Source organism: Panicum hallii, chromosome 3 (assembly GCF_002211085.1).
Source record: "Panicum hallii strain FIL2 chromosome 3, PHallii_v3.1, whole genome shotgun sequence".
In the NCBI taxonomy this organism is placed as follows: domain Eukaryota; kingdom Viridiplantae; phylum Streptophyta; class Magnoliopsida; order Poales; family Poaceae; genus Panicum; species Panicum hallii.
The window spans coordinates 62992672-63018254 of NC_038044.1; the positions used below are offsets into that span (position 1 = coordinate 62992672).

The 25583-nt window shown below is 47.8% G+C and overlaps 3 protein-coding genes across 3 annotated transcripts; 1 reads left to right on the top strand and 2 right to left on the bottom strand.

Moving 5' to 3' along the window:
* Positions 1-7042: 7042 nt before the first annotated feature.
* On the bottom strand, positions 7043-8666 carry LOC112884851. The gene has a single exon (XM_025950457.1). It carries the CDS (start codon positions 8582-8584, stop codon positions 7649-7651), a length of 936 nt encoding a protein of 311 aa, XP_025806242.1. The 5' UTR covers positions 8585-8666; the 3' UTR covers positions 7043-7648.
* A 5316-nt stretch (positions 8667-13982) lies between these two features.
* Positions 13983-17510, top strand: LOC112884848 (pyruvate dehydrogenase E1 component subunit beta-3, chloroplastic). The gene is made up of 4 exons (XM_025950455.1): positions 13983-14284; positions 14400-14494; positions 14606-14652; positions 16363-17510. Exons 1-4 carry the CDS (start codon positions 14206-14208, stop codon positions 17333-17335), a joined length of 1194 nt encoding a protein of 397 aa, XP_025806240.1. The 5' UTR covers positions 13983-14205; the 3' UTR covers positions 17336-17510.
* A 3030-nt stretch (positions 17511-20540) lies between these two features.
* Positions 20541-21799, bottom strand: LOC112884852. The gene has a single exon (XM_025950458.1). The coding sequence runs from the start codon at positions 21644-21646 to the stop codon at positions 20882-20884; it is 765 nt and encodes a 254-aa protein (XP_025806243.1). The 5' UTR covers positions 21647-21799; the 3' UTR covers positions 20541-20881.
* Between the last annotated feature and the right edge of the window lie 3784 nt (positions 21800-25583).

Sequence of the window (25583 nt, forward strand, 5' to 3'; positions counted from 1 at the left end):
CTGGTAGGGGCGGCGTCGTAGCCGCTAGCCGCTAGCTAGAGGCCTTTCAGCGGCTGAGCCACCATGGCCCGGCCGGTAGGTTGCTGCGTTTGGGCGAGCATGCAACGGCGTGTAGGCTGCTCTCATGCCTAGGTTTCCTTCCATTGTTCTTAAAATCTTCACCCCGGCTCCGAGCTGTCGGGGTGAGGTTGGCGCCACACTCTGGCCGGTGAGCGAGAGTCACAATTGTTAATGGAAAACATTTAAAGACATAACTAAAAACAAATAAAAAAACACTGGCGTACCAAGATGAATAATCACTGTAGTACCATGATTACGGTTGCTCTCTATATAATTCTGCTTGTCTCTAATAAACTTGTGCCTGGCCTGCAGTGAGTCAACTGTCAGCAAGTCGGATCACCTTGCAGTACAGCTACCAGCCACTTCCAGCAACCACTCATCAGGCATCAGGCCCGAAGTAACCTCTGTTTCATACTCCTACGTATACCCATGCTCCTCCCGACACACGTCCGGTGGTCCAACTCGAGCTGATCGATTGCTGCATCTAATCTAATCACCGGGGAGCTAAACACGACGACGACGACGATGATAGACTCATGCATGATCACTCCGGCCGGGAGATGATGAGATGATCACGAGACAGTGTGTGGCTGCTACGGCATGTTCCAGAGACCCCTCTTCCATTTCCATCATGGCCCTTCGATGAACTCCCGTCCTGTCGGACGACGGCGAGGGCCCCGGGCTGTCCCCGCCACGCGCTGATGCGGCCACGTTGAGCTGCTCGTGTCGTGTGTGTCCCGTGCCTAGGGATCGACAAATTTGGTAGCAGATCGTTTGGGTTGGGTCGTCAAATATTGGATACTATATAGGAGTATCTCGTACTGTTCGTAAATACCTGCCAGTTTGGTCGTCATGTATGAGTCCAGGCAATAAGACACAGTTTGATTGAAACCTAGCTAATATAGCGTGGGTGGATTTGTTTATTAGCGGGTGACCGCTACCAAACAAGGTCGGTCGGCCTGTCTCCACTGCTCGGGAGGGAAACGAAAATAAGATACACGACTCAAAAAGAATATTGACATTTTTTGAAACACAATGCAAATATAGATACACTCATCTCTATACGCGGTCACACGCATACCCTACCCCCTTATGAGATGATTGCTTTCACGAAGTCACCACATGTGCTGCATTATTGATGAACACATCGCCAACCACTACTCACTAAACTTGACTTGTTAGACAAGTATTATCAATGGAATGTTTCATGACACGATTACATAGAGTGCCACATCATCTTTAGAGGTTTAGGTTGATGAATGAAACCATCTCTCACAATATAATACATAGTTTCGCTTAACCCATTTCATATGTTGGACATAGCATTTAATTGTTGTATAATGTTGAGATTAAATGTGCCGCAAGAATTGTGTAACCACTAGAAATTGTACCTAAATTAATTACTAGCACATTTGGCATGGCCATATGAGATCAAGAAAATTATGATGATGAAACTAATTGCTCTTAGTGGGGATTCTATTCTAGTTTCATAGTCTTGGTAAATATGTACACCAAGTTTCAACCCCATGAAACACAACTCTCTCTCTCTCTCTTCATAAATTATATGCCATATCACCAATTTTACCTATGTGGCATGCCATTTAATGAGGATGAAACTCCTATGAAACTTGCATTGAGATTGGCCTTAGAGGCCTTGATGCGTACTCCTCTATCCTGTAATATAGGGCATCCATGACATATTAAGGAGATGAGGAATAGCGTATATATCTCTATTTAATGCCTTACTTGGTTGTCATATTGCTGATTTCATGGTTGGCTAGAAATAATTAGTTTTTAAAATACCATAGGAATTCTTCAATGCCTTATATTTTAGGACGGAGGGAGTATATCAAAACAATAGTTGATTGCTTAAACTATATAGCTGTGTATGAACTGTGCTAGTTGTACGGATTTCTTTACAAGTTGGGTACTTTTGCAGCCACATGTTGCTAATAACCTGCTACACCCCAAGATTTCTTCTAATCATGTCATGCTGAAAGGAATGGGTGCTCGTAGCCTAAGAGAGGGAGGGGGTGAATTAGGCAATTTTAAAACCTTATGCTCAAATTAGATTGCACAAAAAAAAACTAGATCATGCTATCTAGATGTACAACTAAGATTTAACTAGTGTGAAACCCCAATCCTAAAGAGTTTTGCAACTTATAGCCAATCCTAGCAACATACTACACTAAGAAAGTAAAGTAAAGGCACACAAGTTGCAAGAGTAATGCAGAAATATAAAGGAGTGGATGAGAGAAAGCAAACTCTTGACGTGAGGATTTATCCTGTGGTATCGGTAGGCACTAAGCCATCCCTAATCCACGTTGTTGAAGCACACGCTAAGAGTATTGCTTTCCGGTTATCAAGTCTCTTCCGAGGCTCTCTTGACTTGCCACAAAGGCTCGACCACTAAGGCTCACGCCAAGTCTCCCGGTCACCTTGATGTCGCCTTCACTACGGAGTTTCTCACGAAGGAGGGGTCTCCTCGTCCCCCGCACAAAGCCATCGTCGCTCCACACCAAGCTGGAGCATCGAAGACTTACCGACGAGCCACAAAGACTCCAAGGGGTCGACACACCGAGATACAAGCTTGAGGTTCACTTAAAAATCAGTTAAAAACCAGTACAAGGTCACAACACCTTGCTCTCACACTCTCTCTAGAGCTAGTCTAGCACTACACCTCAGCAGAGTTTCTGTAGCTTCTCAAGAACTCCAGCAGCCTCAAATAACTCGGGTTGAGACCTTATATAGAGTAGAGATCCGCTCCTAACCATTGCTAGCTTTTCTGTTAAAAAGCCTGAAGCGTCGGTTAAACCGGTCGCCACTGTCGGTTTAGCCAGTCACACTTAGCCTACATGCTAACCGTTGAACTCCAACATTCTCCTTATGCTGACGTCATTGCACTAACGCCTTGCACCGACGAGCGTCGGTTTAACCGGTCGTAGAGAACTTCTTGAGGAGTTAACTCCCAAATCTCTCGGGCAATCTAAACGACAATTGCAACGATGGCTTCTCTGTGAGCGTTGGTTAAACCGGTCATGTGGTCGGTTTAACGGTCCTCCTGATATTTCTGTACTTGATCATCATTTGAACTTACAATGTATCGACCCATTGTTTTTTATGGGCGTCGGTCAACCGGTCCTTTAAATGTTTCTGCCACTTGTCCAAATCGTCGAAGCGATCATTTGGACTGTCTTAGCTTGGACGTCTTGACTGTGATTTCGACTGTCTTGTATATGGATTAGACTCCATCTATAGGATCTAGAAATCCTACAAACTATAAACAAGCTCACAAACTCTCGTTAGCCCCATTGATTATATTGTCACATAATTATCAAAATTATAATCATGATCCAATGGGACCATGTTGCATGCACACGCTGTCAAGCTGCATTACGTCACTTTCTTCTTCTGCTGCTGCTGCTATGACCTTTTCTTCTGCATCGACCTGGAAAGTGAAAACGATGTCGTAGAAGGGGCCTGCATCAACACTTGGTATTCCGTATAAACGAGCTTGGCCCATCTTCTCCGGACAGGACCGTAGAGGGTGTCCGCTTTGCATCTAGCTACTGACATTGACTATGTGTCCATGCAATGCTATCTCCTTTCTCTGAAGAAGCATTGCCTGACGACTCTGGTGGATTAGTTCTCCAAAGCGTAGTCATAAGATATTTATATTATCTCGTGTGTATGCATTCAACATTGCAGATTAATTGTATGCCTGCGTTGACAGGTAATTTGCAGCAGTAATATTACCTCGCCGCAATGCAGCCGGATGTGTCCTAGCTTTTCCCTTCTAACTTTAATAGCTTTTAGAAACATATTTTGCACAACATCCGTCCTGCTTATCTAAACCAAACTCGAACACTAGAGGTCAAACAATTAATTGAAAAAATTAGAATAAATTTACTAATATATATAGTTACTGGGATTCGAACTGTGACCACTATTACTCATACTACACATCACACAGACACGGTAGGTGAAATTTGCGGGTGGTCGTAAATGTCTAATAACCTCTGGAGGTTAGTAAGTATGGAGCAAGCCAAGTGTGCGCGTGTGTTCTTCCAACAAGATGATCCAAGCTAGCTTTTTGCTGAAATAAAAATATGATGCAGTCGTAGCGGTGTATACGTACGTTTGTCTCCGTCAATGGAGGCATGGCCAGGCTCTGTGATTGAGGATGATCTTGCTAGGAAAAGCGAGGGCCGTGCCCGGCATGGCAGGCACCGCACCAACTTGGCGACGCCTCTATCGCCTCGTGCCTCGCGGCGTCCAGCAGGTCAAGTCACAAGAGGGCAGCCGGCTGCGCGCCACGTGTCGACACCCCATCCGTCCAAGGACAATTGTGTGTGTTTGTTTGTTTCCTCTCTTTTCTCTTTGTTTTTTTTTTTGCAAATGGGTAGATTTGGTTGGATGCTCAGCTCTACTACTGGCCAATCTTGGATAAGCTACACCCTCTAGGGAATTTGCTTCATTTGGCAATGCAATTTTGGTAATGCGAGTAACCTTTTAAACTCGAGCGGTCATTTTATTGCTGAATTTCGGGACTTTTGCTTGTGAATGAATAGTATTATACCCTTGAGAACTGAAGCCCCTTTTTCCGCAAAAAAGTTAATGATGAAACAAGCATATGCACCACACCATGAAATTTAAGATTTTAAGCTGATTTACATTGTTCGCTTTCGGTCCTAGCTAGTTTTTCAACCTACACATATATATAGCCATCAGGCTACTGTTGCCATTGTACTCAGGAAATCAGATTTAAGTGTCGTACAACACAGACAGCTAGCTCCCGTCATAGCCACACGCAATTAGTTGTCAAAGCAGGTCTCTTTTAAGGCAGGTGTGCTCTTAATTGGCATCAAGAGTCCAACATACGGGCGCCAAGTTTCACAACGTGTCGATCTCTAGATTGTTTGAGACCCAAGCTAGAGAGCATTTGAAGCAACAAGGATCAGAAACAATGAACCATGCACCAGTTTCTGAAAAGAGAAGTGAAATTTGCCTTTTTGAAGATAAACTAAACAATTGTGCACTTTGACACTTTCTCGGAGTAAACAACAAAAAAAGTATCACCACTTGGTAAGCAAATTAGGTTATTGTTAGGTTAAACTGCCCTGTCCTTTTACCTTGCTCCAATCATGTGTGTGTCACAATGGAGTGTGCAATGGGGTCAATGTAAAGATACGTCTCTTGTGGAAGGTAGTCAAGGCAAGATATGGACACAAAAGCATGGTTGTCTCGTTGCTTGTATGTTTGTGCATGGTTAACAATTTCAAAGATGGAGATTGTTGCAAGAGCATGGCTCATGTGCCTTATCTCCTAGGCAGCCATGGATGTGTATGCATGGGATGAGGAAAGCATTATTCCATTTCAGCTTTTACAGATCCATCAAATCAGCCTTTTGATCTCAAGATGATATGGTTTGGCTAGCTAGCTGCTAGTTATGTTATATAATAAATGAACTAAATCCAATTTGGCCACATGCTTAGGCGTAGGGATGCATGCTGATGTGTGAGAGTTCTCACATATATAGGAAGAATATATGGCGCCAAAACAATTTTAAAAGTTTTCCCCAATGGTTGATCAAGATAACATCCTAACAATTTACATAGTTCTGTAAGAAAATTATTCTAAGAATACTCATAACTTGCATTTATTGGAAATGTTAATGAATCTAAAAATATGCATTACAATAGCCCAACCATGCATGATGTAACTATTGAAATGAAATGAAATTCTAGAGCATTAGTGGGGCGACCAGGGTGACTACACGTGCTCCTATCAAATTGCTCCATTCCAAACCGAGGCCTTACTCAGTTTAGGACCAATAGCAGCAAAACACGTACCACTGTTAACTTTGCGATGTACACTTCCAAATTGAATTTGCAAACATTAACATTTTTCCAATTAAAAAACAGATGTGAATGATTTGATACAACTCAACTCAAGCTGGAGAGTGAATGATTACTGCATGTAGTTCATCAGACCACACAATTAAGCTTAGATTTATAGTCTCGTGTGGCACGAGTGCACACGTAACGCGACAGATAGGGTTCAGTGGCAGTATGTCAACGCTTAATTCTCTTCTAGATTATTACGGTTGGGTGATAACTACTACGACTCTCTAGCAATCAATCATAAGCCAACAAATTATAAAGTAACTGCTAGAGGTATCTGGTAACTAGTACATGGTTACAATTAATTTCAAACTTTGTTTCTGTTTGAAAATGGCTTTTTGGGGCATATAAGTCGCAATTTGCTCATACTTGAAAATCAAATATTTCATATGTATGCCTAAACAGGTAGGCATAATCATGCTTAAACCATGTTTCTCAAAACAAATATCTAAGTCATCCCCAATCAACAAAACTGTACTCACAGTGCTACACCACCCAAGCCGTCCCCACCTGTCAGTGGCAGGTCACACCACCCTACTTATGAGTAACCATCACCATTAGTCCAGTTGCAGGTTACTGTGGATGACAAGCATGCATCACTGTTCGATTCCTTCAGAATACATCCAGCCTGCTCCTCCTCCCCTGCATCAGGATCCCCATGTCTTGCCAAACTAACAAGAGAATACAAAACAAGGGATTTAGATTCTATCCCGGAGCCATTAAAAAAATTCCCGTACTCCTTGAAGATTAGAGATCCCGAGCTCAAGATCTTGTCGCTGTCAGAGGTTCAGAAACATTACTGTAGCGGTACTGTTTTGATGTGATCTTCAGTTGATGGCCGAAGAAGATCCGCCGTCCCTGACGCGTACTGCAAATCTTGACGTGTGGTTTTATATTCTGCCGGGAGATGAGGAGAAAAAGGAAGCTGCAGCTAACGTAGTTGCAAACATGATTTCAGAAGTAACGAAGTGCAATTTTGGATTCTGATAATTTACTCAAATTTTGAAGTTTTGTTTCTTTGCATGCTCATCATTTCTTCTTTTACAGAGGCAACTGAATAAAGCCAAGTTTCGAACATATGAATGAATTCTGCAGTATTTTCACTCGGAACAATTCGGTCCATACAGAAGTTGGGAGACCAAAATTTTTGCGTTTCAAACAGGGCTAGAGTTTTTGCAGCAGGGCCGACCCCTCTATGATCATCCTCCCACAGCTACAGCTACAGGACGAAGGCGATCTTGGAGCAGGACGTACGCAGAGGACACTTGCAACCAGCCGGCCACCAAGCTAATTGATTATACAACTCTCCACATCTTGCTCTGCATCCTCTTTAATTTATTCCCACGCACGCGTGCGTGCAGGATCGAAGATCCTCTGCTACACGTACGATCTCGATCGATCTTGGAGTGCTCATCGTCGTCGTCGTCTCCGTTCTTGATGTACAGATCTCACTCGGAGCTTGATTTCACCATGTCCCTCTCCCTCACCTCACTGCTCTGCTGCAACAGCGGACTAGAATTAAGAGGAGCCATCGGACGGAGAAGAAGCTACCAGCTACCAGTACAAGCGCAGCACACACGCGAACAAAAATTCTCCAAGGTCCTAGCAACTAGCAGCATCGACGCGGACATGGCATGGAGCTTGGATTTGAGAGCTTGATTGATTTGCATGGCGTCAGGGCGTCGTCAGGCGGCGGCCGCTTGTTCCTTCTCCAGCTGCAGCCTGATCTCCCGGTTGAACCTGGTGATGAACTCCTCCACGCGCCGGTTCAGCTCCTCGTCCGACAGCTTCGAGTACTCGCTCTCCTTTTCGATCTCCTCCTCCGCCGGCGATGGCCGCCTGTCCGTCGCCGCCCGGCGGAGGTGCTTCTCCTCGCTCACCACCACGCTCTTGTCCTGCACGGGGACGAGCGCGTGCGAGTGCGACGGCCTGTGGCCGCGCCGCCGCCTTGCCGTCGTCGGCCGCTCCTCCCGCGCAGCGAGGCTCCGGCTCGCCGCCAGCCTTCTTGGCCTCGCTGCTGGCACGATTTCCCCGACGTCGACGTTCTTGACGGGCACGAACTCACCGGCGGCGGTGGACGGGCTTACGATAATGTCTCTGCTCTCCGGCGTGCTCGCCACCACTCGTTCTGCTTGGTCTTCTCTGGCAACCAATGCGTACGCGTGGTCGTCGTTCTCGGCGATCGCCGACAGGTCACCATGCTCCATCACAACCAAATCTTGGTTCTGAACGACCACCTCGTCGGAGACAGAGATGCCCATCGACAACGCGTACCCGTTCTTGACGGCCACCGGCTCGCCGCCGGAGACGGCGAAGGGGACGATGCCGCCATCGTCATCGTCAGACGACGAGCATGAGGCGGCGGATGAGGAGGAGCGGAAGAAGAGCATGCCGGAGTCGGCGGCAATGACGATGATGATGGAGTTGGACATGAGGAACCAGAAGGTGGTGTCCCTGAAGAGGGCGGCCGGCGGGACGTGGAGGAAGGAGACGTAGAGCACTGGCAGCGACATCACCAGGACGGAGATGGACACCGTCCTCATCAGCTGGTGCTGCTGCTGCTGCTTGCCGCCGCTTTCTGGGGGAGGAGGAGGAGCTTGCATGTTCAGGAGAGGGAGCATGAGCTTGGTTGCTGTGGCTATGGCGTCGAGGTGTGCTCTAGCTTGGGCGCGTGTGCGAGAGGGAGGGAGGAGGCTTGTAGAATGTTCAGTGCGATGGATGGCATGTGGCATGGGAGCTCCTTTTATAGCAAGGCAGGGCAAGAGGAGGAAGAAAAAAATGTGGCCTAGAGAAATCAGAGATATGGAACCACTTGTCAAGCAGCCAACGGTGCCACGGAAACGCATGGCTTTGAGATTTGTGCTGGAGTCAAAAGCCTCTGGATCGTTCCACCTGACGGTGATCGCACGAATCTTAAAGTCAAGTTAGCGGTATCGTGGGTTCGGCTAGAAGGACTCGTAGAAATTTGTGGCATATGCGGAACAAATGAAACATGAGAAATTCCAAAGCACATCATTTAGTACCATCCTAGACGGTACATTCGTGGAGGATTTTTACGGCACACAGTATGACTATATACTAGTACCTGAAAAGAACTCGTATGTAAAAATCAGACGGTTGAGATTTTTCTATACCATTGAAACATTAATTAGTAGTATAGGTAGTATAGGTAGTATAAGGGTAATATGGGAAAATTCACTTCACTGTAAGGTTTCAGCCCTGATGCAACGGCCTAAAAGTGTTGCTATATGCGAAAAATGGTTGCAATAGACAAAATTGCAAAAAATTATAAAAATTATCCTTAATTTATATTAAGTTACTAATGATAATGTTACCCCTTATAATAGACGGTTGGATCTTTGCTATACTACATGCTACCAAGTGGTAGTATTGTGCGCCGTAAAAGAGGTCTATTTGTGTGCGAAAATACATAGAGGAGCAGGGCTATATGTGATGAATAATTCAATATGTTGTCTAAGTGAAAAGAAAGGTGATATCTTGCTTTGAGCTTCATGTAAACCCTATCTAGTACCCCATCTGACTCTGCTTGCACAAATCTCAAAGCCGATTCGACAGAATAAACATCATAATCGGCTGTTCGTCCAAGTTGGAAGACAGATTCTTCTGTGCTAGTAGTAAATGCTAATTGCTGTGTAGTTGCAGGTTTGTGGTTGTCTTTGCGTGAGAATGATTGGTGCGTGTGTGTGTGTCTAGAGAGTGCAAGCACAGACATGGGGGGCAAGCAAAGAGTGCCATCACCGGCAGTGTGCTACCAGCCCTCCTAATCCTGTGGCTGGATGTGTGCATTGGATTGTTGCATTGCCTGAACTGGGAGGGCAGCTGCTGGACTTGGGCATGCCATATTTTTTTTTAACAATTTGGGCATGCAATTTGCAGAGGCAGGGGCACCCACTGCTTTGGTTTGATGAGACCAGATCGATGGGTTTGGTTGAACAAGTACATGTTGGCCGGCAGGCAAGGACAGCTACTGGTCATGGTCACTTGGAGGGATAGATATGGCCCTCATGGAAGTGCAATGGGAGAAAAATCATGGCTGTGGATTCAAAAAGGGAGTTAGGAGCACACTGGTGTGCATCTATCCACACAACCTAACAAGGGTGATCCAGGGAGCATGCATGGATCAACTTTGGTCCTCGTTCCTCAGCCATACGGAGCTGGTGTGCGGATAGAATGGTTGAATTGTGGTTAGCTTTCTGAAAGGGGAATTGCTTTTGGTTTTGTTTTCTGTCCTTTTCCCCATGACTTGGCTTGCTCTGTTTTAAGATATTAATTCACATGTTAAGATCGGATTCAATTTGTGAGATAGAATGTTTTCTTTTTGGAAATGTTTTGCATGCCACATGAGTTTACAAGGCCCGAATGAACATGTACAGTCAGAGATGGAATAATCCGTACTTGTAATCTAAACCATCGAGGGTTAGAACACGAGAGATGTCAATTTGCGACTCAACAAACAATGAACCCAACCGACCTGAAAGTGTATTCGATAACTCCAAAACCACTCAAGAACAAAATCCATGGCATCTATTACCACGACATGAGGCGCCTTTTGCACCGACGGCTACTATTTCACCCATGTGGTTGCTAGCGAAATAGACTGATGTACTACGATAAAGCCTTTCACCACTTTGCCGCAATTCATAGGTATAGCAGCTATGGGCACTGAGCAGACTCACACATCCAGTCAGAATGGGATGGCTCAGCTGATTTGCCACACAAGCTTTGCAAGTTCATGGCAAAACACAAAGTAAACTAACCCTAGCCAGGTTGATGAACTCCCCTTTGTGGACATCGGTCAGTCACTTGTCGCCGAGGCCAAAGCCCGCAGGGTCAGTTGAAATGACCCGGCCAGTGGACTCTTGTGCCCAAAAGCCATTCGCACTGCAATCTGCATCCTGTGAGAATGATTGCTTGGGAGCAGCCAGGTTATTAAGGACTTAGCAATCAAACAAATTATGAGTAACAACAGAAAGGTTAGGAGGAGGTGAGAAGTGCTAGAGGCCAAGGCAAATTATGAGTTTACATCACATCACAATGGGCTCCTTCCGTTGTTCTCATATCATGGCTTGATGGCATGATGGGTGGCTCGACAATAATTGGGGAATTAATCGAGTGTATAAAAAAAAACTTGTGGGCTCCATGGCTACAAGTGTCACTCTAGCGAGGGGCTAATGTGGTAGCCTACTGTAATGTGCCAGAGCTGTCATCCTGGCCGTTGGTGTCAATTTGGAGATCCACGATCATCATACTCGAACTGTTCCGTGCTGATATTTGCATTCCGGAGGATATATGTAAATTATTTATATCTTATTTATACCTTTCTCTGCTATCTCCAGCGCGCCTACTTGTCGTTTATAACATGTTTACATTCAATTGTTTCTGTATTACACTTGTTAACAAATTGAAACATGTGCACACCTTGGGGCAGGGGGATCCTAGTATTTGTATTATAAGTTGTTGGAGTTTCTCCGAGAATGCAAGTTGTAAATATTTTGGGTCATTGAATCGATAAATAAAATGAAGTAGAATGGCATTCTACATAACAATTTGCGGAGAAAATAAATGAGAGTGGTATGCCATCGTAATTAATCAGCCGACCCAGAAAAAACTATACACTAAGCAGCAGTAGTGAAGAAGTATCGGCAGCAATTTGAATTACCGTGATTGCAAGCACGCCACTACGTGTACAGTAGGTGGTGGCACACGGAGGGCGTGACGTGCCCAGCAAGTGATTGGCTCTTGGTAATCATGGAGCACAGGTGGCGGCAGGCCAGGTTAGGCGCAGATATTTAGGCCGGGCCAAGCGTACGAGCACTGCAGCCGTAGGAGCAAAATCGATTCGGATATCCGTCTTTCTACATTATTTTTCTAGTTTAGGATACGAATGGATCGAATCTCAAATATTTATTTTTTTTATTTTTCTTACGTTTTCAATCACGCAGGCAGAGGCAGCAAGCTACTCCTAGGACCGTACGTGCTGCTGCTTCTAGATTTCTTCTATGCTCTTCTGTAATGCTACGGACGTGATGACCGAGGCAGTCAGCAGCTTGTCTTTTGCCGCTGCGAGGATGCTGTGGGCTCGTAGGCCCAGGAACAGCCCAGCCGGAAAGGCGCGTGTGCGTGTCATTTGTTCATTGGCCTATAAGCCTTTGGCTGGCCCAGCGGATGCTCCCTCCTGCTGTCTCTCACTCTGTCTGCCATCCACCCCTTCTTCTTCTTCTTCTTATCCGGTCCGGTCGTCGTCGTCCGTCCATGTGACTCCTGACCATGTGCGTGCATGCACCGTTTTCCGTACGGGGCTCGATCGCTCGAGTACGACCACCAGGGAGTGAGTGCGCTTGCTTGCTTAACGGCGCAAGAAGGTTCTGCTCCTCTCCCTTGCAACATACGAAGTGTAACTTCTTGTTTTCTAGAAAAAAAATCCTAAATCTTACTGTTTGGCTTATATTAATAAGAAGGAGACAAGTGATCTAATCTATAGGTAAATCAAGCTAAAAAACAGTACAATTATAGCACCTACAACTACATCATCTACAACTAGCAAATATAAATATAGTAGCTAAAATGCTCATCATACCAAGCTTATCGCACATACGACCAAAAAAAGCTCCAATTTGCAATCTAGCCGAACAACCACAGGTCGGTTGGATTGGAGTATCAACACGACCACACCACTCAAATCAAGAACAACGACTAGCCACCACTACCAGCACACCACCGCAACCCATTTATCCACGCACGGCGTTGGGCTACCACCAGTGGCGGAGGACGCCCAAAATTTTAGGTGTGGCGGGCGGCGGCCGGCGGCGCGCGGGGCTGCGGGAGGCGGGCAGGCGGGGGTGGGGCCTGTGGGTGGCGGGCGGGCGGGGGCGGGGGCGGCCGGGCGGGGGCGCGGGGCTGCGGGCGGCGGGCGGGCGGGGGCGGGGCTGCGGCCTGCGGGCGGCGGGCGGCGGCGCGCGGGGCGGCGGGAGGCGGGGGCGGGGCTGCGGCCTGCGGGCGGCGGCGGCGGCGCCGGCGGGCGAGCGGCGTGCGGACCGAGGTATGGCGAGCGCCACATCTCGCCACACTGGGTCCTCCGCCACTGGTTACCACCATCCGGTCGGATTGGGATATCGACAAGAGTCTCAACAGGAAAACCCCGCTCGGTCGGATTGGGTCATCGACACGAGCTTTCCTTTCGCGATTATCGCCTCCAGCCAAGCTCAACACCTGCAGCACAAGAAGCAGCCAGCGTCTCCAGACATGCCATCATGGTGCCACTAGCACCCCTGCGCTTGGTTACTTCCAGCCAAGCCACCATAGCGTCATTGGCATTCATGGAAGCAAAACAACCGCCGGCCACGCCACCATGCGTAGCCGATCATGACAACACCTCAAACAAGGTAACAGCATCCGAGAGCATCGCAGTCATATTGCCGGCAGATCCGACGTAACTTTCGCCGGTGTTTGCCCATCTTTTGAACGAGCTAACCAAGACAACCCTCCACTACGCCGCCTCGCTAGGGAGGCGGCAGACACAGTGACAGAATTTGGAAGTGGAATATGATGGTCACGGGACAACCACTAAATGGAGTTCCACCTGTGGAGTTAGTTGAGCCTCCTTTATTTGTTATATCCCGAAAGGATAAATTTCCCTTTAAGAGGATAAATAATATATTACTTCCAAATTCCCTTTCTTCTTTGGGCCGAATCCACCACCCTACCGGCCGCCTATACACTCCACTTCTCTACTGGGCCGTAAAGTGCAATCTAAAAGCCAGCCTTCCTCCAACGCGTTATGTTTATTGGGCCAGCCCGCGCGGAGGTCCATCCAAAACCACGAGGGCGGAGGCCGTCGATGGAACCGAGGCTCGCGCCCACCCACCTGCGCCCGGTCCACGGGCCCCCCCGGTGGACACCCGAGCGGGACGCGTGGGCCCGCCGCGAGCTGGCCGTCGCCCCACCCACATCCCCGCCGTCCAGGTGGGACACCGACCTCGGCGGCGCATAGACCCCGCGCGCGGAGGACTACCTCTCCCTACTCCGCCCACCCCACCTCGCCGCCGAGAGGAAGCTGCTCCTTGCCTCGCCTCGTGCTCTCCGCCTTCCCCGCCTCGCTTCCTCCTCCGCGCGCCCTTCGCCGAGGCGCCAGCGAGAGCCTATAAAGCGCCCCCACCGTCGCCACCGCCAGCCCGCCGCTGCTACCCCCTCTGCGAGCGCGACACGAGACGGGACGGGACCAATGGCGGCCGCTGCTGCGTCCTCCACGCTGCACGGCGTCGGCGCCGTCGCCTCCCCCAAGCCCAGATCCGCCGCCCCAGGTACGTTCCCCGCGAAGCCTCCCCAGCTGCCTCCTCCTCGTGCCGCGATAGATAGCCTGCTGATGAAGCGGCGGCTGACTGACCGATCCCGATGCGCTTCGCTTCGCCTCTGCAGCGGCGGCGAGGAGGAGCGCGCGCGTGGCCGCCGTGGCGGCGAAGGGAGGAGCGGGCCCGGCGCGAGGCAGGCTGGTGGCTCGCAACGCCGTTGCAGTTACGTGTTGGCTCCATCCTCTCTCTCTCTCTCTCTCTCTCTGTGATGTGCTCGCGCTTCCCGCGTCGTGCTGATTTGTTTGCTCTGTGGGGGTTGCTGTGCGTGTGCAGGCGAAGGCGGATGAGGCGGCCGCGGCGGCGGGATCCAAGTCTGGCGGGTAAGATTCTGAGATGTGCGCTGCCAACCTGAATTCAAATCTGTCATAATTTTGTTTTTGCAAACAATTCCGGTTGGTTTAGGTGTCGCTATAAATGAGATTTAGCCCCGGATTCAACCAAATCATCAGGCATAGCTGTCCTGAATGCTGTCTAGTAACAATGACTTATCATCAGTAGTAGGCTCAGAGGACTGGTACTCCTGCCTTTTTGCAGCTGAAACGAATGCTGGCACCTTGTTACTTAGAATTTTCACTGCCTTGGTGCTGCTGCGGTGACACATATGCTTTAGATTCAGTGGAGTAACATTGGAATTGTGTGGCTTAGATGGTCAATTCTGTTAACCTGGATTTGGGAGTGGTGAGCACAGCAAGAAAGACTAGGCTTTATTTCTTAATTTAATGCTAAACATGGAATTGGCCAGTTGGGTACAAATGGGAGAGATCAAACTCCACCAGGTGGGTTTGCTCACTAACTCTAGTGATCCTGATCACCAGTTCAGCACTTGTTTAAATTCAGTCACGTTTAAGCAACCTCAGTTTGTGCGCATGCACATTTGATGTGGCTATTGATGTGAGAAACATATTCTCGATGAACACTGCCTTCTACCTTCAATGTTTCAGAGAGAACAATAAGTAAATGAATGGTGATTTCTACCTAGTGCTAGAATAGTAGAGCTATTATAACATTGTTTTATGTGCCAATTATGTTATACTAGCCAACTAGAGCATTCTTGCTGGCAGAAGAGCTGAAAAACTCTATGCTGCCATGTGGTATATGGTGGCTGGTTTATTTGAAAACTTGCGTCGACTCTTTTTCTTTAAGTTCAAATGCAAATCTGGTATCAACAGATTTGACACCTGGCCATGAGTTTTTTTACCGTCTAAAGCATTGATATGTTAATCAGTAAGAGTTTAAACGTCGTCGATACCTTGCGTGGTACATAGACTTTGTTAGCAGGGTGCTTCTGTTTTGAAGTACTAATGGATTTGCCTTCAGAATGGCTCAAACTGAAGTAGTAAATTGATTGATTAGAATTATAAAACTGCTTAGTCCTTTAAGCAAGCTGTATTGGCAGGTTATAGACATGAATGAAAGTGTAAATAGTAAGGTGACTCCTTGGGGTTATTAGGGTCTATTACATGGTGTTTGTATCTGGCAGGACAAAATGAACTTGTCTTTATGATTATGTCTCTACTTGAATAAGATTTTTTCATTGTTTTTAAGAATGTAAGTGCCTTTTACTTCTCAAGCAATCCATGTCAAAAATTTATGGTTGTGACTAGAAGTAGACTCGTTTTTGACATCTAGATGTACTCTTTCGGAGCCTACTAGTAAGGGACAACCTTGAACTAGGTAGACTCGTAGACTTTATAATCAGCTATGTACATTGGTACACTGGTAAACAGGGGACACCAGTTTTTTGAACCAGTCACTGCACTACAGTCGTGAGTTGTCAACAGTAACCAATTGGTTAACACTGGCAATCAGAAACATATACTTTGTTAAGTTCTGTTACAGCAATAAAATGTGCTATTCGCCTGCTGGTTACAAACATAAATAAACATGTTCTCTGGGATGCAATTTGTGGTATATGATGGCTGTTGTTGCCTCTATGAATACATGATGTTGAAATGCAATTTGCGTTTGATTTCTGTTTCTTATGATTATCTACATATGTCTGATTACATATGATCTTGTCTTCTGTTTAGCCATGAGGTGCTGATGTTTGAGGCCCTTCGTGAAGCCTTGATAGAAGAGATGAATTTGGACCCAACGGTGTGTGTCATGGGTGAAGATGTTGGTCACTATGGAGGTTCATACAAGGTGACCAAGGGCTTGGCTGAGATGTTTGGAGATCTCCGAGTTCTTGATACTCCTATTGCTGAGAACTCTTTCACTGGCATGGGGGTTGGAGCAGCAATGAAGGGGCTCAGGCCTGTTGTTGAAGGCATGAACATGGGTTTCCTTCTCCTTGCCTACAATCAGATCTCGAACAACTGTGGTATGCTCCACTACACTTCAGGTGGTCAGTTCAAGATCCCAATTGTGATCCGAGGCCCTGGTGGTGTTGGTCGTCAGCTCGGTGCAGAGCACTCACAGCGTCTTGAGTCGTACTTCCAGTCAATCCCCGGCCTTCAAATGGTTGCTTGCTCTACTCCTTACAATGCTAAGGGCCTGATGAAGGCAGCCATAAGGAGTGAGAACCCTGTGGTGCTATTTGAGCACGTCCTCCTGTACAACCTGAAGGAGAAAATCCCTGATGAGGAATACATCTGCTGCCTGGAGGAGGCTGAGATGGTGCGCCCAGGTGAGCACGTGACCATCCTCACGTACTCCCGCATGAGGTACCACGTGATGCAGGCCGCCAAGACCCTGGTGAACAAAGGGTACGACCCCGAGGTCATCGACATCAGGTCGCTGAAGCCGTTCGATCTGCACACGATCGGGAACTCGATCAAGAAGACCCACCGCGTGCTGATCGTGGAGGAGTGCATGCGGACGGGCGGCATCGGCGCCAGCCTGAGGTCCGCCATCATCGACAACTTCTGGGACTACCTGGATGCCCCCATCATGTGCCTTTCGTCGCAGGACGTGCCGACCCCGTACGCCGCGACCCTGGAGGACGCCACCGTGGTGCAGCCTGCGCAGATCGTGGCGGCAGTGGAGCAGATTTGCCAATGATCGCAGCATCACGACATTGCTAAGTTACATTGTTTGTCGATTCGTAAACACCATGTGCTGTTTGTTTTGCCGTGTAGTGACACTTTTTGTGGTGTAGACATATGTTCTATTTCTCTAACGGTGCATATTTTGCAAGATTTGATGCCCTGTATTGGATGCTGGTCCTTGTTCTCCATTCTCCAATGTTAGGTTTGAGCATTTGCTGATTGCATCTTGGTACTGATACGCTGCGGCTAATGAATTACCGGCGGCACCAGAGCCGCTGCGGTTCACAAGCGTACAGGAAGAGGTGGCCAGCGAGCCAGCGCCAGCAGCAGAGACCCTAGCTCGGCAGCTGCGTGCACGGGATGGGTGCGTGTGTTCTTTGCTTTTGATTGACCCAAAAATGTTTTGCTCAAACGAAAGCAAGTCTTACAGGGGGGATGTATGCTGCAAGTGGGCCGTACAAGATTTCACATCAGCTGCTGATGACGCAATGGCCTCTGCAGAAGAACACGGCCAAATTATCTTCAGTAAAATATAATATGCTCCCTCCATCCTATCATTTTACTACTTCTAGATGCATAACTAAACATCCAAACATAGCTAACGACGACTAATAATGCCTAGCGGTAAACCGAGAAGGGAACGACGACGTGTCCCCCGGCTTGCCGATAATGGGAGCGGCTGCTCCGCGGGCTCTATAGCCATACGTGGGCGTAGTCGCAGGAGAGGACATGCATGCTGACGGCGACAAGGGCCGTGGAGAGGACCTAGAAATACTCAGCTGCAGAGCCACACCAGTAGTAGTAGTAGTAGTAGTGTGGGAAAGGAGGCAGTCGCGGTGCGGTGGGCCAGCCCTCGTCAGGGTGGTGGGCCTTCTTGAATGTTGTTGCACTTGATCATTTTGATTAGCAGGAGAACCAGGGGGCGCCGTACGGCCCGGCGGGGCTGGTGTCCGAGCTGGCTGGCGGGTGCCTCTTCCGTACGCTCTGGTGTCAGGCTGCCTCCTTTGGCGGCTTGCGCGGGCCCCGTACGGTCAAGTCTAGTGCCTCTGCTGCAGCAGCTAGTGCGGCACTGCGGCGACCTGCTACCACCACTCCCTCCAGTCAATACTCAGCAACACGGACGAGCATGGCGATGGTGAGCAGTGAGCACTGGTTGCTACTAGGTGCTAGGAGGAGATGCCTGCCTGCTGCCGGCCGCCGCTGCTTCACTCCACGAATCCCATCCATGGCGTGCCTGACCTCCGCCGCTGGCCGAGTAGTGCTGGCAGTGGACGAACGACGCCGGATCGGATCCCATGCCCGTCCGCAGCAGCAGGAGGACACAGGTCAGGCACCTGGTGGGTGGATGCACGGCGACAAATTGAAACAGATTGCAGAGATCATTCAGCGCAGGACGCGGAAACCAGCAACTGGTCCGGTACTAGCAGGCAGCCGCACCACACAGCAGCGTAGTGGTACTGTGTGTGCCATCGCCATGCTTGGGTCGAGCTCATCGAGCACTGCCCATGCCATCGCAACTGCACAAGCATGAACAATTTGGATGGGCACGAGCATGACACGTACATGAACAATTTTTCGACTTGCATGGGAGGTGACAAGAAAGGAGAAAGCAGGAAAAGGTTGCAATGGGCCAGCAGTACTGTCCTAGCAGTAGTGTTCATATGCTATCTTTTTTTTTTTTTGGTTTTGCTGACAGAGTGATGACACCTTGCGATGTTCCGATCAGGATGGACAGCGTGCTCTGTTCGCCGTACAAATCATGGCAACATTCTTCTGTTGCTAATTTTACTACGGCAGTTTACATGCAAGCACAAGTGTTGTTAGCGGTAATTTCTTTCTGTTTGCTGTGATATCTTATTCTTTCTCTGTTTGTTAATTTCGCTGACATTCTAAACACGCTACATAAAAAAAAAACAAGATGTAGCCACTTACACATGTTGACAAAATACCCAAAATTGCAATTACACAAAAGAACCCAAAATACCCTTATGCTAATTCTTCTGGCATTATTAAAAATAGAGCCGATTGCTAGCTAAAAAATGGTAGAACCGTGAACCCTAGCAAGTTGCAACAACAAGGAATACCGACAGAGTCATTTAGCTGCAGCGTGGGATAGATACCGGAGCAGTCAAACAAGACGAGCTACTGCAATGGCCTGTCGTGGCATTATTTTGAGGTGTTTTTTTTGTAGTGACTGATTACTTCAACTTTTTGGTGTTTAGTTAAATAGTGCACTCGTGTGTCCTATGCGATTTGGAGATCAATTTCAACATTTAAGTTTTTACTACCTCCATCCTAAATTACAATTTATTTATTTTAGCTTTTGTAGATACATATATATTTTTCTATGCATCTAGATGTATACTGTGTATCTTAAAAAGCTAAAACGAATTATAATTTGGGACGGAGGTAGTATGCTAAAATGAATAAGTGTGTTTTTCCTAATACGAAGAAAAATGTAATGGTTTGTGCACTATTATTCGTAAGTCGTGCATTGTGCCCATGATAGGAAATGACTTGAAGCGTTAAAGTGAAGCGATTAGTACTTTGTGTCATGTCTAAATATTAGGTAGGTAGCACAGATGAAATATCAGCACATGAATGGTGCTCCAACAAAACTGGGCCCACATATCTAAGTTTGGATCTTTGGGAAGGAAGTGTCAATGTAGGATATTCCATAGTTGTCTGATCAATAGTGTTGACCATCTGAAAAGGACTGGTACTGTGAAATTATGTTGAAGTGTTTATTTATCTTTTGAGTCTATTTAACTGCTTTTTTCATAACTGTTTCAAAATTCACTGAGAATCCATACAAAAAAATAGCAAATAGTCCTGCAGACTTATAATTGGCATGCGTCGTGAACTAAGCATCTTGCTTGCCATGAACAACCTGGTTGGAACAACCAGTAATTAGTGAATGAAATTGTAATTTTTCCACGTTTCATGCATCAACCAACGCATGGGAAGTCACAAAGTATTCCATAAGAGAAAGCCATACAAACCATGCACCTTGTTCACCCTCGTTTTTTTTTCATGTTCCAATTCTTCTCATTAATTTAAGCCGGAACCAGTCACGGTCGGATCTTTCAAAAAAAAATCAATCTTCAGAGTTTTTTCCTACAAGAGAAACTTCAGCCAGTCATATCCTTATTACAAAATATTACTCCGCTTGCTTTACTCCTACTGGTGCAGGGAAACCTTTGTGGCACATTCTTCCGTGAGTTCAGTCCACGATAATGCATGGGTAGTTCATGGAAACTTGGAAGACTGTGAGGTTACAGCATGTCCAAAAAGGAAAATTAAACGTGTTCCAAAGTGTTCCACACTTCTCTGGCCCAACAAACTGCAACCCCATGCCAGCAGCCATCATGCAACTGGACAACAGCTTGAGAACGTTACAATAAGCCGTTGCACAATCGGCAGAAGGACGTACTCCTTACACACTAGTTAAAAAAAAGAGAGAGGCAACAACAAAAAGAAAGAAAGAGAAGTCAAAACTCAAAAGTACAAAATAATAAATACCTCACGCATTCAGCATGAGCAACTAACTCGTACGTAACTAGAGCTTCAGGTTGAGGTCAACATGCCTCTGCCTTTGCTTCTGCCTCTCGTCCCCGCCGAGCGCACACGACTGGCCGCCCTCCGCGTACCACCACCGCGACAAGCCGCTGCCACCGTCACCACCATTATCGGTGGCGTAGTAGAGAGACCCTCCGAGCATCGCCGTGTCGTCGAGGTGCGCACGTTGGGAGGAGCGGCACGAGTGCGAGACCTGGATCGGCACCGCCGCCATAGGAGCTGCTTGGTTGATCGGCGGCGCAGCCATGTTGGGGACGGCGGCGGCGGTGGGTGTCCCCGCGGGGCGATAGAGGTGAGAGTTCCACCCGACGCTCCTCTCCTTCTTGTGCGCATTCTGGTGCCCCCCTAGCGCCTGCGACTTGAGGAACTTCTTGTTGCAGAAGAGGCAAGGGAAGAGCTTCACACCACCTCTGCCGGCGGCGCCGCCACCACCATCAGAAACCGGGATTGCGGCAGCGTAGTCGGGAGAGGAGGGTGGCGGCGAGGTGGGGCCCAGCGTCAGCGACAGGTTGAGGACATAGTCGTCGTCGTCGTCGTCATAGGTGCCGGTGGCGGCCGTGGCTAGAGACGACGGAGGCGCCTCCATTGGAGAGCACGGCGGCGACCTGAGCTGAGCTCTTGGATGGATGGGCGAGTGAGAGTGCTGCCACTGATCTGTGTGAAGGAGGAGGAAGAGGATCGGAGTCGCAGGTATATAATAGGGATGGATAGCCAAGGATTGTGGCAGAAGTGGCAAGCCCACCATGTCCTAATTCTGGAGTTGCATTATTGCAAGGGTGAACGGCGTCCAACCACGGTGGGGCCCACGTCAACAGCCATGGCGGGGGAGGGGGAAGACGACAAGCAAGTTTGGTGCTTACTAGCTCACCGAAAAGGAGGTCGAGATCATTCCCACAGAGATCATAGTTGGTGGTAATCGACATCACACTCATGTGCAGTTGCAGGTCCGCCACATGTCATGTTCCATGCATGTACAACACTTGCCATGACCAAAATATAAATGATGGTAACACATGTGAAAAATAATGAGTTAATAAGGTAATAGATGACCCTATATATTAAGCTCAATTATGCTTCAGTTCTTGCTTCGTGTAAAAGGTTTAACCCAATGGTAACGAGCAGAGAGTCTGAGCAAACAGTTAGTGGTGAGATGATGTTACCATCACCAAGCTCTAATTTTCGGAGTTTTCTCGGACCTGTCCATCGTGCTCTCATTGTCCATCATCAGCTTTCTGAGTACAGTACACATCATTGTAGAGCATGGAAACATCACACTAGTTGGGAGTTGGGACAGTAGTTACCAGCGATTTAAAATGCATTTCTTTGTGTGTGTGGATCCCATGCATGCTTGTGATCTGATGTGAACAATAATAAGCTTTCTTTATGTGACACAGTAGTAATAAATTAAAAACTATCAGCATACAGAGGAATGTTGCTAGACATGACACGTACGGCAAAGTTGAAAGGTGGTCGTCGCTAGCGGAAAAAGGGAGAGGACACAGAGTATGCACACACACACTGGTCTTTCGCAACCTTTCAGTTCAGGCCTCGCACTCTCCTTTCTCGCGTCACGTCCCGAAGCCCCAAATGTTCATGTGAGCATGTCCGGCCAAGGAGAGCAGGCTTGTGAAGTTGTGATTGGTCAGGGGCAGCTGCCAAGGAGCACGTGCCAGCGTGCCGCATGGTGTCGGCACATAATAGGGAACCCCAACAGGAAGGGGCTTCCATCTCTTCGGGTAAAGGAACCAACAAACCTGTGAAAACTACTGCTCGCGGCTTGCCTTTTCATGGTTCCATGAGAGCATTGGGAGGGGTCCAGGCCATGTGTTCTCCTCACATCATCACCTTTGATCAGGTATACATGGTGACCGGTGAGATGCTGTTATGTACGAATGGTGTCGAGATTGGAGAGGAAAGGGGTTAAAGTACTTTACAGATTTATTTTTACCAAAATTTGTCATGTCATAGCAATTTGTTTACATATCTTGTACATCCTTTGAACCTTTTTTTTTGTTTCAAATCTGGATTGTGAAAAGTAGCTTTTATGAGCTTTTTTTTTAGCCTGGACCCTAAGTATACAAGTTGTAGAATCTGAACTCAACACAACACACTCACACCACACACACGCACACCTCTAGAGCCTACAACCTATACACACAACCAGCGTCCTTCTGGAGATCACCAAAGCCGCACAGAGCCTTGTAGACGACGGGCACAGTCCAGGACCTGCAGGAAACAAATACGGGGAATAAACCCCCAGTGCGACACCCGGTGCTCCCAAGGGGAGTCGAACCCGGGTGGGTGCGCTCCACAACCGGAGCCGCCACCATCGCGCCACAGGTGCGTTCGCAGTAGCTTTTTATGAGCTGATGTGGAAACGGATAGATAGGCAGATTTTTTTTTCTCAACTTCTACATTTTACCGCCCTAGATTGTCACAATCTCACAATCCACTCTCCTCCAGCTTTTGCCATACTGTGGCACACATTTCCCATTCATACCATTATAGCTAGAATCCATGTTGTCAAAGGACCAGAGACTCTGGTCCCTCAAGCTTTTCCCAATCTAAAATTAGAATCCCTAGCTAAAACAAACATGAACTAAGTTGGTTATATATCTTACAGTGGGCAGAATCCATCCACTCGTCGCATGTTCGATTATTATTTCAAAGGTAGATGACGTGCACATCGATAACGAGACAATCGGTAATCTCAAGATTTGCCGTGATGATGTCCAAGGAGAGGGTAGATATGGACATTGTGATGAGGCGAGACAGTACGTGTGCGATCCCAGCTGGTTTGGTTTGGTAACATCTACCACGACGCAGCATGTAGATAAGCAACATAATACTCGATTGGGATTAGACACGCGGGCAGAGGATTAATGGATAATGGTACTACAAGGTCTGCTCATTTCATCCAGGCTTCCTTACCAAACACGCATCCTTGCTCATGTGTGAGAGAGAGCATCTTTGCTAGCCAAAGCAAGGCATCTTGGCATGGCATTATTCAACCACCAAACACCACGCCGTACAAGTCTTGTTCACGAGTCAGCTGCTGCTGGGTGGCACAGCAGCGGCGGCAGCCAGGAACTCCACAGTGCAACGAGTTCGCTGTTGAACAGTAGATCGATGCCTAGGAACTCTTCAGCTTTAGGTGAAACAGATGCCTGGGAAAGCAACAGAAAAGGTAGGTATATGGCTTTCCTTGGAAAGAGAGATGAGAGAAGCTTTTTCAGCTTCTGGGATATCCTCAGGGCCCTTTTGTTCTGAAACCACTTTCAAATTTACAGCCAGTTGAGCAATATATGAGCGAATTTCAGGTCCTTCCTTGGCGAGAAAACAAATTCAGGGTCCATGGAGCTTCATGGGCAAAGAACATGTGAGGATGCAGCGTAGATGCAACTGCATCTGCAATCTGCAGTACTGCCAGGCAATAATCGACCACTTGGCAGGGTCTCGTCTAGCTCTTTCCTCTGGTCAGATTATATTAAGAAGAAAAGGGCGCTGCCATGGCAGATTGCTCCCAACAGCTTGGGCAGAGATGGACGCCAACAAGACCCCCAGATTGACAACGATGGCTGCCAAGTTGACAAGAGATTGGGAAAAAATTCCAATACCTTACGGGCTAGCTGTTGAGAGCTAGCTTCCCCGAGAACAATCATTCCGTCGTCTACTTGTGCTGATCCAGCTGAAGATCCTGTCTGGGCAGAGGCCCAGGCAGCGCCAAGGCACGCTCCAGGACATGGACACCCAACAGTGGCGGCTACAGCCACAATATCAGGCTCCAGAGATACAGTTGTGCATCACGTTTCCAGACAATTCACTGACTGGCGCCTGTGCCGGGGACCGACGACTGCCGGAGACGACGACAACAATGCTGGGCAAGCTGAAAATAGGCAGCGGTAAGCCGAGCGCCCTCGCATCAACCCTACCAAAGATGCCCATTAGTCTTTGCCATTAAACAAGGACCATATATGATAGCACTTTCCATCAAACAACAACTGCACAATTGCAGTGATCCACAGCACCAGCAGCCAAAAGGAAGTCGAGACAGATATGACTGGATGAGCTCCAAGACGACTAAGGGAGATAGATCTAACTCATGATATTATCAAGGTAGGGTCCATTGCTGTGGATCGACACCATATGGCTGCACTGCTGGGCATCTCTTGATGGTGGCAGGAGACCGGTGTTCATGTGCGCATAACACCAGAAGGTGACCAGAGATTGCAAATGATGACACATAACGACAACGAATTCCAGAAAATGTAAATGGGGTTAGGTTGTGCGGGGTGTGGGGGGGGGGGGGGGGGGGGGTGGGGGGCGGATGAGAATTCAGGTCTGGTCACTTGAGTCAAGGATAACGATTATATGGCTACCAATCAACCATTCTTTGGAAACCAAGATGCTATTTTTCTCCTAGTCTAAGCAAAGCCTGTAACCTTAATGGTGCTTGGATTTAAGCATCTGTGCACATGTCAGCTTTTACTCCATGGCCCGTTCTATGTACAGTCAAAACAGCAATGCTTGCTGTCAGGAAGTTGAAATTGAAACTGGCCTAAATGATTAAGTACTCCATGTCAGTGCAACCGACCAACTGTGCAGGTTATGCACTCTACAGAATTTCAAATAAAAAGGAAATAAAATCATAACCAGAATATATTAGGTAAAGCGCTGCCCAA

Excerpts from the sequence above, each read along its gene's own strand:
- LOC112884851 (XM_025950457.1), bottom strand. The coding sequence starts at position 8,584 with ATGCTCCCTCTCCTGAACATGCAAGCTCCTCCTCCTCCCCCAGAAAGC.
- LOC112884848 (XM_025950455.1), top strand. The coding sequence starts at position 14,206 with ATGGCGGCCGCTGCTGCGTCCTCCACGCTGCACGGCGTCGGCGCCGTC. Across the intron at positions 14,495-14,605 it reads TGGCTCGCAACGCCGTTGCA|GCGAAGGCGGATGAGGCGGC; the intron begins GTTACGTGTTGG and ends GTGCGTGTGCAG. Across the intron at positions 14,653-16,362 it reads GCGGGATCCAAGTCTGGCGG|CCATGAGGTGCTGATGTTTG; the intron begins GTAAGATTCTGA and ends TCTTCTGTTTAG.
- LOC112884852 (XM_025950458.1), bottom strand. The coding sequence starts at position 21,646 with ATGGTGGGCTTGCCACTTCTGCCACAATCCTTGGCTATCCATCCCTAT.